The sequence below is a fragment of the Panicum virgatum genome, chromosome 4N (genome assembly GCF_016808335.1).
Source record: "Panicum virgatum strain AP13 chromosome 4N, P.virgatum_v5, whole genome shotgun sequence".
Classification (NCBI taxonomy): domain Eukaryota; kingdom Viridiplantae; phylum Streptophyta; class Magnoliopsida; order Poales; family Poaceae; genus Panicum; species Panicum virgatum.
The window spans coordinates 27,733,001-27,746,656 of record NC_053148.1 but is presented as its reverse complement, the minus strand read 5'-3'; the positions used below and the strand labels follow the sequence as shown (position 1 = coordinate 27,746,656).

The window sequence follows — 13,656 nt, the reverse complement described above, 5'->3', positions numbered from 1 at the left end:
GAACACATGAGGATGCACCTGGCATGATCACAGGCTGGTTCACCATTGATCTACCAGCAAAAAAAGAACCTGGACACGAGACTGACATCACTCTTTATAGTGACCATCAAAGCGATGTTACGTTAATGCTGCGCTTCAAGATGTTGCCCAAGCTATTATCGACTATGTTTGTGAAACCTGAAAATTCAAATTTAATGATGTCGATTTCAAAGCACTAACCAAACTGCAAAGGAGTTACGATGAAGCCAAGTTTTTTTAGGAAGCTTTCCAGGACAAAGCAGTTGCTGTTCCCGAAGCATTTGCAGTCGCTAAGAAGACTCAGAAAGAAGTAAAAAATCAGCTAAGCAACATCTGCATTGGCTTTTTTGACATTCTCTCATCGGACCTCACCATCACTCCTACTGGCCCAAAGAAAAAAAAAATTGTCTTGATGTTCACAGGAAACTTCTCAAAACCAACCCGCGCCGACGAGCTTGCCCTTGCTCTACTCCAGCTCACAGAAAGCAAGCAGAGATGGAATGTTGGCGACGCTGAATGACATGCCTGCTCCATCTCATTCAATCAAAAACAGAGCTCAAAATTCAATGCCGTATAACATTCTCCTCTATTTAGTTTAATTAGCAGTTTAGCTGCCTATATATGTAACATAATATCTACCTATAATCAGACGGGGGAGACTAATTTATGGTCGACCGTACGGCTCCGTACGGTCGATTTCCGACAGTTATATTTTTTTCCATTTTTAGTAACTTTTTTGTCGTTTTCTAAAAAAAATTCAAGAAAAATTTTTGGAGATCGAAAAAATAAAAAAGTTCAAGAAAAACTTTTGGAGAGCGAAAAAAATAAAAAAGTTCGAGAAAAATTTCAGGAGAGCGAAAAAAAATTTCAAGGGAAAATGGAGAGAAGCAGAAAAAATTGGCAACCACAAAGATTTTTTCCAAGAAAAAATTAGGGGAGAGGAGAAACTTTCGAAGAAAAATTTGGAAGGTTGTACGAAAACAAATTAAAAAATCTCATGAGAAAAATTTTTACATCAAAAAAACAATATCAGGTAAAAAAATTGAAAAAAAAGAAAAAAACATGTCGGTGCGCGGGAGGCGGCGCTGCCCGTCGTCGCCGCCTCCCCGCCGCCAGAGGCGAGCTTGCGGGCGGAGCTCCCCGGCCCGCCGCCGCCGGCGGCGCGCCGCGGGCAGATCTCCCCGCGGCCGCCGCCGCCGCGCGCGCGCCCTAGACTCGTGGCCACCGCCGCCGCGCCGAGGATGCAGGAGGAAGGAGAAGGGTCGCCGCCGCCGTGGATTTGAGAGGGAAGGAGGAAGGAGAGCTGCGGGAGGAAGGAGGGGTGTAGGATCCACTGAAAGGGAAGGAGGAAGGAGAGCTGCGGACTGCCTGCGGGAGGAAGAAGGAGTGCGGGATCAAGAAGGTGGGAGTGGGTGGTGGGTCCCACCACGTGGGATCTGTTGGGAGATCGACCGCTGGAGACGGAAGTTACTGTCGACCGCAGATTCAGCTTCGCATAATCAGACCGTGTATATGAATTGCTCATTTCATTTCCTTTTCTATTGTTCTCTTACACGAAACAGAAAAAGAAAGCCCCTAACCTTTTCACTGCCCGGTGGTACCCTGCGTATATGAACCAAGAATCCGGAGTACCCTGCGCATACCCGGTGGCCACGATAGTCAATTTGTTTTTACCGTGCGCTGCAGATGGCGGGCGAGTATGCGAGCGGGGTTTTTAGAGATCTCAAGCAATATTCTTCAAATCACAGTCCTCATATAGGTTTTAGGGACTGGTTTCCATCTCATATTCTCCAAATAATATATTCAACTCCAGCAGAAGCCTTCATATTTGAGTCATCAATTCATCATCCAAGTCTGAAGGGGCTGGTGAGCGAGGCCCATGGATGGAGGGCTTCTTAGAGATCCCCCAGGTCTAGGGGATAGAGGGAGAGATTTGAAAGGCTCCCTAATTTAGAAACTCAAGTAGAGAGTCTGTTGGAGTTAATTTTTTTTGATTTTACCCATCAAATTTAGAGTAGTGAGTTTGACGGAGGATCTTTGATCTTACCGTTACGGTGGAAATATTCGAGTCGTACGGCAGCCTCCCCGTTCTTATCCTCCTTTTTCTCTCTCTCTCGGCTCATCTCGTTCTCCTCTTATTCCTCTCCGGTGGTTAAGGCAGGTGTCGGGGCTGCGGACGCGACGGTTCAGCTTGGTGTGTGTGCCCCCATCGGGGCGGCCTCCAGCGGATCTGGGATGGGGCATGGCCACGCAGGGGCTCCTCCGGCCGCGGGTCGGGGCTGTGGACGCGGACTCGGCGGTTCAGCTTGGCGTGCGTGCCCCCATCGCGGCGGCCTCCAGCGGACCTGGGATGGGGCGCGACAACGCAGGGCCTCCTCCGGCCGCGGCTGACACTGTTGCAAAGGATGGCCTCGACTGCGGCGTCCTCCTTCGACGGCGAGCTGGCACAGGTTCACCAGCCGTCCCCTCTATCCGACTACTTCATCTCTACCTTGGATTTTGATTTATGGATTTTCGTTTTTTTTTCTATTTGGGATTGAGATTTGGAGGCTGAAGGATTGAGTTCCAGTGATTGCCTCACCTCGTCCCTCATCTTTCTCTAGGCAGGAGCAATCGATTTCTACCTCAAATAAGATATAGATCCTAATTCTTCTTTATTACAGCAAACGGATTGGCCTTGAATTTGGAGTGCGGAATGTGGATTTAGCAGCCATGTGTGTTAATTTGTTGGTAGAATTGGATTGTATGCCTATGTGTGAATGCTACTATTATTGATTTAGCACCTTTTTTTTGGCAAAAATTAAGTTATTAGATTAGTTTGCATTTTTTTATTCTGTTTCTAAAATTTTTTGTACATGTTTGTGCTCCGTTAGTCATGTGCATAGACAAGAGGAAGCTTAATAAAAGGACAGGAATTGCTCCAATGCCCATTGTTGTCGTTGCTTCATGTGTGCCTTACTATATGGGGCCTTTGTTTATTACTTGATTAATGAAAAACAAGAGAAAATGTATGAGATGTGGGCCAATGGAGGAGACGGATAAATCTAGGATTGACTAGTGGGAAATTTTTTTTGTAAGGATGATACACGATGCATTAAAATAATTAGAATGAAGAGAGAACTTTTCTACATATAAGTGATATCTAGCACCTCTGGGATTTTTCAGAAACAGAATAAAAGAAATATTCACTATATCTTTCATTGATATATATATGATAATAATGACGCTTAGAGGTGCATCTTGCATGCCTCTTGATTTTAATGCGTTTTAATAGTAACCATGCACTTTTCAGATTGAAATGGAGGCTATTTCTGCTGGTACCAGTAGGCAGTAGCTTCCTACTCAAACAAGGATTAACCTAGATGAATTTTCACACAATAGAAGAGATTATGTTATGTTTCTAATTTTTCAGAGCATGGTACGAGTGCTCCACATTTTTTTTGTTGATTTTGTTCTCCTAGATGCAAGGACCGAGTACCAATCATATCGCTTGCGAGGTTGTAGCGGTCTCTGATAAGATGAAAGATGGTTAGGTTTCTTTCACATTCTACATTTTCTTTCTAATAATTTCATTCCTTTGTTACTATGTTCTAGAGTTGGGAAACAGCATGCATACTTCAATAACCATTTTTATGTCAGCAGTTGACTTCACCAGAACAAGTTAATAAGAAAAATTCCAGAGTCTCTATCTTCTGTAGGTAAGATGGAGTAACACTTTTCACCATTTTTTTGTCCTTTTTTTCCTCGCAGATCGCTGTTCTTACAAAAGTGCCACATGGCTGTTCATACAAATAGATGTTCATGTCAACTCTTTATTTTACCGTTCTGTGTACATTTGTTTTTTCTCCTAATTTTTATGCTAAACAAAATCTGAACAATCATAAAAGCTCCAAATAAGAGAGCACCAAAATTGTCAGCAAATAGACAAAAAAGAAGAAGTATGGAAACTAATATAATTTATCTGTTGAATGTCGTCTGGTGGAGATTTGCAATATCTGGAGCAGAATAGAGTTGTAAGCTTGTTCACTCATAGGAGAAATAGAAAGAGAATCATATCTCATGCATGTAGGAGTATTCATTTCATTTTCAGGTCATCTAATATCCAGTATACAAGTGGCTTTATTAATTTGGTTATTTCCTGAATCTTTGTCTTGCATGAGTGCAATTTGAGGCATTATGATCCTTTCCCAGACTCCACCTTGCATGGGAGTTTACAGCACTGGATCAGTCATTTATAGAGCTCAAACAAACACTGGATGATTTCAATTTCTTATTACACATAATTTAAGCAATTGTTAAGAAAGTTTACCTCTGAGATGCTGCTATGGATAAGTTTGTCGCTTTTCCATGCACCACTATTTTTGTTTGAGTACTGTTTTTAGAGTTGCACTATGGACAAGTTTGTCACTTCTCCAGGGACAACTGTTATGTTAATGCTAGTTGCTTGAGGTGACTTTCAGAGTAGCAGTGTTGCTCATTGGCAGTATTAAATCTATTGTTTTCCTCAGTACTACCATTTTCACATGGATGCCACTTTGAGGTGATTAATTACTTCCTTTCTTTCCTTTTTTTGGCATCTATCTTAGGCCATTATCCAAAAGAGCTAATGAATTTGGCTGAAAAGTCATTACATTGGCTGCAAGAGGCTATAATTTGCAGGTACTTTGCAGAATAAATCTAAAGTTTCATTTATTTCTTTGTACTCTTGTGACCTACAATTGCATTTTTTTTTGCACAAAGATATCTTGTGAAACCTGTTTCTCACATGTCAAGGACCTCCAACCAAAGTGAATTGCAAGTTTAGATTGTTACCACTAACAGATTGTGGATTGAACTTCTCTTTCGTTGTTCATAGACAAATAAGTTTGTATATGCTAAGCATGATTGTTGTCCAATGGAGGCCTCCGGAGGCGCCGGTGCGTAGTGGGGTTCTAAAGCGAGATGATAATGTGAAGAGAGGTAGAGGCCGACCTAATTTGACCTGGGACGAGTCGGTTAAGAGAGACTTGAAGGAGTGGAATATCTCTAAGGAACTAACTATGGATAGGAGTGCTTGGAGACTATCAATAGACGTGCCTGAACCGTGACCCTTTTCTTCGTTTTGCTTATCTCTTTCTCTACCTTTTGCCTTGTGTTCCTTTTGTGTCTCTGTTGGAGCTTTGGTGTTCCTTATGGATTTCATCTCTAGCCTACCTCAACTTGCTTGGGATAAAAGGCTATGTTGTTGTTGTTGTTGTATGCTAAGCATGATTGTTTCAGGAAAAAAAACTTCAGTCCTTGCCATATGCCCTCTCTATTGTCTTCCTATAGCGCCCATGAAAGGCAAATTGTATGTAACCATTTCATCAATAGATACGTTCGATTGTTCAAACCATTCCATGATTTGTCTGGCCATTCTTCTCACACAATGCTTATTATTGTAGGTCCTTCAAGAGTAAGTGCATCTTGATTTGCTCTCCTTGCATTGCTCCATCTCCTTGCTGCAAATTTCATTGATTCCCGTTCTACTTCATTTCATTAGTATATTTTTTTCTCTCCTTGCCAAACTGTAATACAAGGGAAGTTTTGAAGACTAGAAGGGTCTACTCCACATATATATTAACTGTTTTATAGGATGTTGATTGCGGAAATAATTACCTTTGACTCCCAAGCCTTCCAAAGAAGCTACAAAAAGGGCACATCCTTACTAAACAAGGTACGTATTTTCCTCTAAACTTGTTGTAATCTATTTTGTGGTGGTTCCGAAAATTTTAACATCATTGCCAGATAATTTAGATGATGGAAATGGTTCTGCGTTTTGTATCATCCAATGCTAAGACCTGTGAAATTTTTTGGCATTACCATTTACTAACCTTAGTTCATATTAGTTATTTTTCCTCCAAGCAATGTTGATCTCAGACTGTTAACCACCTATGCTGCTGATATATGTGCGCTCTTTCCACTATCTTTTGCTTATGCTTTTGTTGAATGTAACTCACAAGTTACATCCAAACATGGTTGTGGTTAAAAAGGGCGTACCTAGTGCCGTAGACTTCCCGCACTGCGCGGGGTCGGGGTCTGTGGAAGGGTTGTCTTTAAGCCCCAAGCCTTACTCACACAAATGTGCAGAGGCTGGGGCTCGAACCCGGGACCTTCCGATTACAGACGGTAGGCTCTACCGCTGCACCAGGTGGTTGTGGTTATGAAACAAAATAGAGTTGCAACTGATGACCTGGTGTTAGTGGTTTAAATTGAATTTTCTGCTGGAGAAGAAACTATATATGGCACCATAGGCCTCATTAATAAGATTTATTTTTTTCCGACTCTTAATTGCTGCTATTAACCGGAGTAATCCCCTTTGTCTGTGTGGAATATCTCAAAATCTGTTCTCTTTGTGTTTCAACCTTGGTCTCTTTCTGTAAAATACCCATGTATAGTTTCCAAAAAAAACATGTAATCAAATAATTTTTAGATTTGGCCCCTTAGAATATTTGTTTGTTAGACGACAATGTTTGTTGATAGGTACGACAATGTTTGTTGATAGGTAGATCATAGTTAGGCTTGGTGAATTCTTTTGTTTTCTGAAACTTTATTTTTCTTTTACATGTCTTGTTGCAAACTAAGTACATTACCCTCATTAAGGATATGTACAAGGATGCGACGACGTTTGTCCGGACATGTGATGCCAACACCACTGACTTTCCTATTAACATAGGCCTACACCAGGGGTCAGCATTGAGCCCTTATTTATTTGCTTTAGTGATGGATGAGGTCACAAGGGATATACAAGGTGAGATCCCTTGGTGTATGCTCTTTGCTGATGATGTGGTGCTAGTTGACGAGAGTAGGGCAGGGGTTAATAGGAAGTTAGAGCTGTGGAGACGCACGTTAGAGTCGAAAGGGTTCAGACTTAGTAGGACCAAGACCGAGTACATGATGTGCGATTTCAGCGCGACTAGGCATGAGGGGGGGGACGTTAGTCTAGATGGACAAGTGGTGGTTCAGAAGGATACTTTTCGGTATTTAGGATCGATGCTACAAAAGGATGGCGACATTGATGAAGATGTTAGGCATAGAATTTCAGCTGGCTGGTTGAAATGGCGGCAAGCTTCTGGCATCCTTTGTGACAAGAGGGTGCCACAAAAGCTAAAAAACAGATTCTATAGGACAACAATTCGTCCGGCGATGCTATACGGTGCTGAATGTTGGCCTACAAAAAGGCGACATGTCCAGCAACTGAGTGTAGCAGAGATGCGGATGTTGCGGTGGTTTTGCGGGCACACAAGGAGGGATAGAGTCCGGAACGAAGTTATTCGGGATAGGGTCGGAGTAGCACCAATTGAGGAGAAACTTACCCAGCATCGGCTGAGATGGTTTGGACATGTCCAACGAAGGCCTCCTGAAGCGCCGGTGCATAATGGGGTTCTTGAGCGGGTCGATAATGTAAAGAGGGGTAGAGGTAGACCTAAATTGACGTGGGATGAGTCGGTTAAGAGAGACCTTAAGGACTGGAATATCTCTAAAGAGATAGCTTTGGATAGGAGCGCTTGGAGACTAGCTATCAATGTGTCTGAACCTTGAACTTATTTCTTTCGGGTTTCATCTCTAGCCTACCCCAACTTGCTTGGGAAAAAAAAGGCTATGTTGATGTTGATGTTGTTGATGTTGTCTTGTTGCAAACTGTCCTTTTACTCTTTGTTTCTATTGGATTGGGTTGTTAGAACCATAGAGCTTTGGAAGTCAACTGCAGTGGCTGCATGAACGTCCATATGGGTCACGAGTCCCTACCGTATTCATGGAACTTTGTCCTATTGAGAAATTGGTAAATTCAGAAGGCTGTATATTGTCTGCCTTGCCTTTTATGTATCAGTTTACCATGATCTTCATATTTATCGCTTTTGTAATAACTTAAAATGTTCTTCATACAGCTTGCTCTGTTTTATGATCTTTCGTATCATTGCAATGAGTTTTAACTGTTAGATCACTTGTCTGTATTTCCACTGTTGCATGAGTGTTAAGAGGCCAAGAATTGAGAATTTCATAAATTATTTGCTTAGTGCGTTTACATCGGCAATGTAATGAGAATTTTATGTTGGTGGGTTGTTGTTATAATATGATCATAAAGATCGATCAAGAAGCAATCTTTGGAGATCAATGGGCACATTAAGCCTTGTGAAGATTGACATAATCTATGAGTTTTGGATTTGGCCAAGAATCATTTGCAGACAGTTTTGTAACCATGAGAAGTTCCTCGGTTATGTACCAACAGCTTAGTGATTTGACTGCATCATTTTCTCGTTAAGCGTTATATATAGTATTGTGCTGCTATGCTCTCTTGTCTTCCACTTCAGACCATAATCAATATCCATACTGCAATATTCATTTCATCTTGTTTGCTTCAGACATAATGTACGAGCCCATATCCTCAAAAGTCAAGTTCAGTTTAAATGATGGGGCAGTATGAAATTGATTATTTCATTTTGCACGTGTCTCCTTAATTGACTTTTACTGATGGATATCCCTGTTAATTATGTTGTACTAATAGTACTACAAGCAAGTTACATATACTTTGGAGAGTGTTACTCACCAGAAGTATGTTGGATCCAAGTTTAATGACAATTCATATGTGGGTGCTTAGGTCACCGGGAATATGTTATTATTGTTACATATTATTAAATAAGCATTTTCATTCATATGGCGCGCAACGGCACGCCACATTATACTAGTGCAGTATAAATTTAGTGACACATTGCTCCAGATCTCACCTCTTATCTCCTCTCTCGTCTGAACAATGGCTTAATTTGATATACACCGTTAAAATTTTCATGAGTTGGAGGTTGTTATTGGACTTTTGAAAATCGGGTGGGTGTTATTATAATTTTGCCACATTTTTTTGATATGCAATTATATACGTTTTAGAGTGTTTTAAATCCACCTGCACATATACATATTTCCATGTATCCCATGTTATCCATGCCTTATCGTCTCTATTTATTTCCAGCAGCAGCCGACGCATCAAGAACATATTCTTTTCGTTTTTAAATTGTTGCCATCGTTGATTTTTTTCCATGTTTGACCGTTGTCTTGTTCAAAATATTTATTTGAATTAGTAACAAATTTTTTAATGATAAAACAAAAATATATGATAATTTTAATTTTTTTAAATGAGACGAATAGTCAAACATAAAAAGGTCTTATGAACGGTCACTGACAAAGCTTAGGTGCTAGCGGAGGTCCGACTTCCTCGGCGGTCGTCTCTCCACTAGGGCTGCTTCCACACCAGGTACATGTCACCACTCACCAAGTCCCCGCCTCGCCTGACACTGGTTGGCGAGGCTGGGCTGTCAAGCGGCGGTGGCGAGGACACCTCGACGGACACTGGTGTTGCCGTGAATTCAGATGGATGGATTCTTCACCTTCCCATGGATGTATTGACCCTCGAGACAGTGTTTTGTAATGGCAATTTATTTTCTTATTGGGAAGGATAATCCAGAAAGTGTTTTGTATAAAAACTGTTATTGTCACCAAAGCACATGTTGACGTAGTAAAGTACGACTATGTTAGCACAACATATTTATAGGAAGTAAGCCTAATAACTTTTTTTTAATACAAAATGTGGATTTCGTCAAGTATTTTTCCCACATTGAACTGACACATGTAAAATTGTAAATATATGTATTCTTGATCCCAGAGTTGCTAGTAACTTGGTCAAACTTTGTGCAGTTGGTCCTACATTTGTTGCTCAGTTGTGCCTACAAACATAAAACAGTAGAATCAAAATCATGTTCCACTGTCCTGGTTCGTTGGTTACTACGTGTACAATGCTCTGGGAGTGAGCTACAAGCGAGACAACAAACTTGACAAGGCAATCCAGCAGTTCGAGAAGGCGGTGGAGCTTCAGCCAGGGTACGTAACAGCGTGGAACAACTTGAAGAATGCCCTCGATCCCAACAACAAGGTTGCAAGGCCGCGCCAGTATGATCTTAGGCTAGCAAAAACTGAAAAGAGATAAAAACTTTTGTTTCATATTTTTGTAAAATAGAGTGGTCCTTGATTTTTGAATGGTGGCATCCGTAAATTTGATGAAAAGTTGTAGTGTTGGAATGACTCATGAAAATATCTGTTGCAATATGCTTTGCTTGTAAGAGCGGGGAGAAAAAAAGGTGCAAGCACAACGTGATGTGAAAATCTGTACTGAGAAACGATAGTGCTTTCCTGGAGTTGGTATAGGTTAGGGGAATCTCGCGGCGCCAACGAAAACTTTCTCCGGGAAACAGAAACAAACCGCACGCGCTGGAACTGGAAGCCTCTACTATTGTTTCATTTTCCCAAATTAGCCTTGAGAAAATTCCGCATCCGAGCGTCACACTCCAGTGCGGTTCTAGGGGCATTTCCGCCCACCTGAGCATCAATGAGACAATGAATGAATGAATAAATTAGTGACGCACTGCTCCTGTCTCTCCTCTGAAAAGGGTCAGGTCAGGGGAAATACGTAACATAAGTTTCTTGTCCCTTTCCATCCTACATTGATTCTTCTCCAGATCATCCGGTTGAATCCCCGGCTGCCTGCTCGATCGATATCACGGTAAATGGTTTCACTCACCCTAGATATTCTTGGTCTGATTTCAGGCGCCTCATAAATTTTTGATGGGTTTGGTGAGGTCGATACATCTCTGTTGTTGCCACATGACTTCAGCACTCAATCAAGGTCCAGCCGTGAAGGCGATGCTGTTTATTGTCCCCCCATAATTATACCGTATTCGTGCGTTGAATAAGATTCATAGATGGCTGCAGTATCCATCTTCCTCTAACTGCAGGAGTAATGTGCTAGGCGAAAATGTTATGTCCATTTGAGCTAAAACGTTATACCGCTTGATGGATAAGTGATTATTCAGTTTACAAATAGGTTAAAGAATATCAATATGGTACGTGTTGAAGAGGAAGATTATCATCTTTGGCTCAGGTTCAATTAACTTATTGAGAGAAACAGCTGTCTGCGATTAAAAAAATATTGCTCCTAATTTATAGATACGCAGGAGTGTATAATACTATTATAATTGTCTGACTGCTTGGTCTCTAATATTTGTCTAAATGTAAATTAGACATAAGGTAGAGTCTAGAAACTTGCTATCTCACTTGAAAAGAACAATGTGGATCGTCAAAACTTGTGCTAGATTCTAGGCGATGATCCTTTTTTTTCGAAAGACCATTCTAGGCGATGATCTCACTTGCCTTGTAATTTATGGACTTAAGTTTTTGATATTTTCTCAGCACATTGTTATCACTTCTGGAACTTTACTTAATGCATGCCACATGTCTCGTTGCAGTGAGCTCAGGTGAACAGGGCCGGCCCTGACATTTTTGTGGCCCGGTGCGGAACAAAAAATGGAGGCCCCCATTCACCATAAAGATACAAAATAATATTGAAAAATTTAGTGCCATTAACGAATCTCACACTAATAAGTTTAAATACAAAGGAGAAATATCTCTAGATTATTTAAAACAATTTCTTCTAACAGTTCTCGATGCAAAATCAGTGATGATAGTGTCAATATCTATCTCATCCAGCAGCCTCTTCTCAATGCACAAAGTAGCCAAACCATTTAACCTTTCTTGAGACATCACTGACCTCAAATAGTTTCTCAATAACTTCAACTTTGAAAAGCTTCTTTCAGCTGATGCGACAGTTACCGGCATAGTAAACAATATTCGATAAGCAATAGACACATTGGGATAGCTGTCCATTTCTTTAACAAACTCAAAAATCTCCATAGCAGACATTTGTCTATCCGGCAAAGTCAGCTGCAAAACCTTTAATTCAGATATAAGATCATGTAAATCCACATCACACGAATCATCTGAAGAGAAAGTTTTGGCAAAAGTAGTACAACAATCTGTTAGTTTCATATCATCCAATGATGTCAAGTTTCTCGAGCTTAGTAAAAATCCAAATATTTTCTTAAATACTTGGAGTTCTTCAAATCTTGTTTTCAATGAGGTTGTCGCCATATCAACCATGACCAAAAAGTAATTAACTTCAAAAGCCTTCTCAGCTTGCAATATTGCTTCATCACTGCATTCGGATTCATCAAAATGTTTCTTTCTGGTAACTTTGCGTTTCAACGGAAAGGTTGGCTCTACACCCATTTCAGTTGCAAGATTTTTTGCAATTTTCAAGCTAGATTCGAACCCTTCATTTCTGTAGTTATTAAAATATTGCATTATACCTTCAATTTGCTGCAAGGCGGAGTCAAGACACATTGATGCTGATTGCAGCTTCTTGCTCACAGTATCAATAGCAAATAAGATGTCATGCCAAATAACCATGCCAAGTATAAACTCAAAATTACCAAGTAAGTCAAACAAATTTTTGGCATCACTCTTTGTAGAGCTGCTCACTGGATCCTCTAAAAGCCAAATTACGCTTACCAAGAAACTTCACAATGGCGACTAATCTGAATAAAACTTTCTTCATGTGCTCTTTCTCCTTTTTAATTAGTTCCTGCATTTCTTTATCAATTGTCTGATCTTTGCTCAGTCTGGTTCGTAACTCATACCAAGAGTTCATGCTAATGATATGCTCGACACTTTTTTCATGTTCTTTCAACCTCTCACTCAGATGTACCCAATCATTCAATCCATCATATGCTAAAGCACTCTTCATATTATTAGACTTGAAAATCTTACAACAGAAGCAGAGCACTTTGTTGTCATGCTTAGAATAAACCAACCATTTTCTGTCATGTACCTCTCCATTCTCCATCACTTTGTCATAATAAGCATATGAAAAATGTCTAGACCTGCCATCTTTAGGGAATACAATATTTTGTTCTCTTATAGGTCCTTTTTCCACTAATATATCCCTTGCTTTGTTATCCATATTTCCCCAATTTCTAGGATCATAAATATCAATAGAGAAAACTAGTTCTTCATGATCTGTGACAGGAGAATTCTCACGACTTACATTGTTATCATCGTCACTGATGTTCATATTTTCTTGTGAAATCCCCTCATCTTGCTGCTCCACAATAACTATTGCCAACTCCCCTCAGTCTTTTTCTGAATAAATCTGTCCATAGCACCTTTTTGTGATTCAATCAACTCATCTTGACGTTTCTTTTTTCTTCTTTTCTCACTGCCGGATGCAAACTTTCTATTGGAAGACATGTGATTCGATTGGGTGACAACAATTCTGCCTACAAACTGAAAAGAAAACTATCATTGATATAAAAATCGAAATTAGTTTGAGTATATCTAACCCTACTGTTAGGAGAAAATAGACAAGGGAAGGTGATTGAGGAAGATTTTGAACCTTGATCTTATCGGCAATGGCAAATTGGCATTGGCACAAGCTAGCAGCGTCCACGATCTGCAGATTGCGTTGCGGCCGGCGGCTAGCGTCTCGCGAGTCGCGTCAGGAAGGAGTCGATGAGCGCAGGACCGCAGGCGGCAAGGCAACCAGGCGGGCAGCCGGACGGACAGCGGAGTCGTCGATCGTTTGGTCTTCCTCTTAACAGGCCTGCTGTCCGTGACTTGTGACTAATTTGTAACTGGGCTTTATTAATACTTGTGAGGCCTATTAGCATACTAAATTTTGGAGGCCCCCTACTTTCGGAGGCCCGGTGCGGTCGCACCGCTGGCACTGGCCCAAGGCCGGCC

At 40.9% G+C, this 13,656-nt stretch overlaps 1 protein-coding gene across 20 annotated transcripts; it reads left to right on the top strand.

The window, feature by feature from the left end:
- The first annotated feature begins 2,113 nt into the window (after positions 1–2,113).
- On the top strand, positions 2,114–10,167 carry LOC120669969. Of its 20 annotated transcripts, none has more exons than XR_005672921.1 (4): positions 2,116–2,468; positions 3,480–3,546; positions 3,661–3,716; positions 4,605–5,395. XR_005672921.1 is itself a non-coding variant. In XM_039949905.1 (3 exons), the coding sequence occupies exons 1-3, from the start codon at positions 2,261–2,263 to the stop codon at positions 9,759–9,761; spliced, it is 456 nt and encodes a 151-aa protein (XP_039805839.1). In that variant the 5' UTR covers positions 2,116–2,260; the 3' UTR covers positions 9,762–10,167. The 20 variants fall into 20 exon arrangements, 1 of the variants encoding a protein (XP_039805839.1); XR_005672925.1 differs by adding an exon at positions 5,632–6,462 and having other exon boundaries at positions 2,126–3,546; positions 4,605–4,677; XR_005672929.1 differs by lacking the exons at positions 3,480–3,546; positions 3,661–3,716; positions 4,605–5,395 and adding exons at positions 5,632–5,713; positions 9,721–10,167 and having other exon boundaries at positions 2,114–2,468.
- Positions 10,168–13,656: the final 3,489 nt, after the last annotated feature.

What these genes read in the sequence shown, in the direction of transcription:
- LOC120669969 (XM_039949905.1), top strand. Translation starts at nt 2,261, where the DNA reads ATGGCCACGCAGGGGCTCCTCCGGCCGCGGGTCGGGGCTGTGGACGCG. An exon ending in TCGACGGCGAGCTGGCACAG is followed by an intron (nt 2,469 to 9,218) that starts GTTCACCAGCCG and finishes GACAAAGCTTAG; the next exon opens with GTGCTAGCGGAGGTCCGACT. An exon ending in TTCTTCACCTTCCCATGGAT is followed by an intron (nt 9,426 to 9,720) that starts GTATTGACCCTC and finishes AACTTTGTGCAG; the next exon opens with TTGGTCCTACATTTGTTGCT.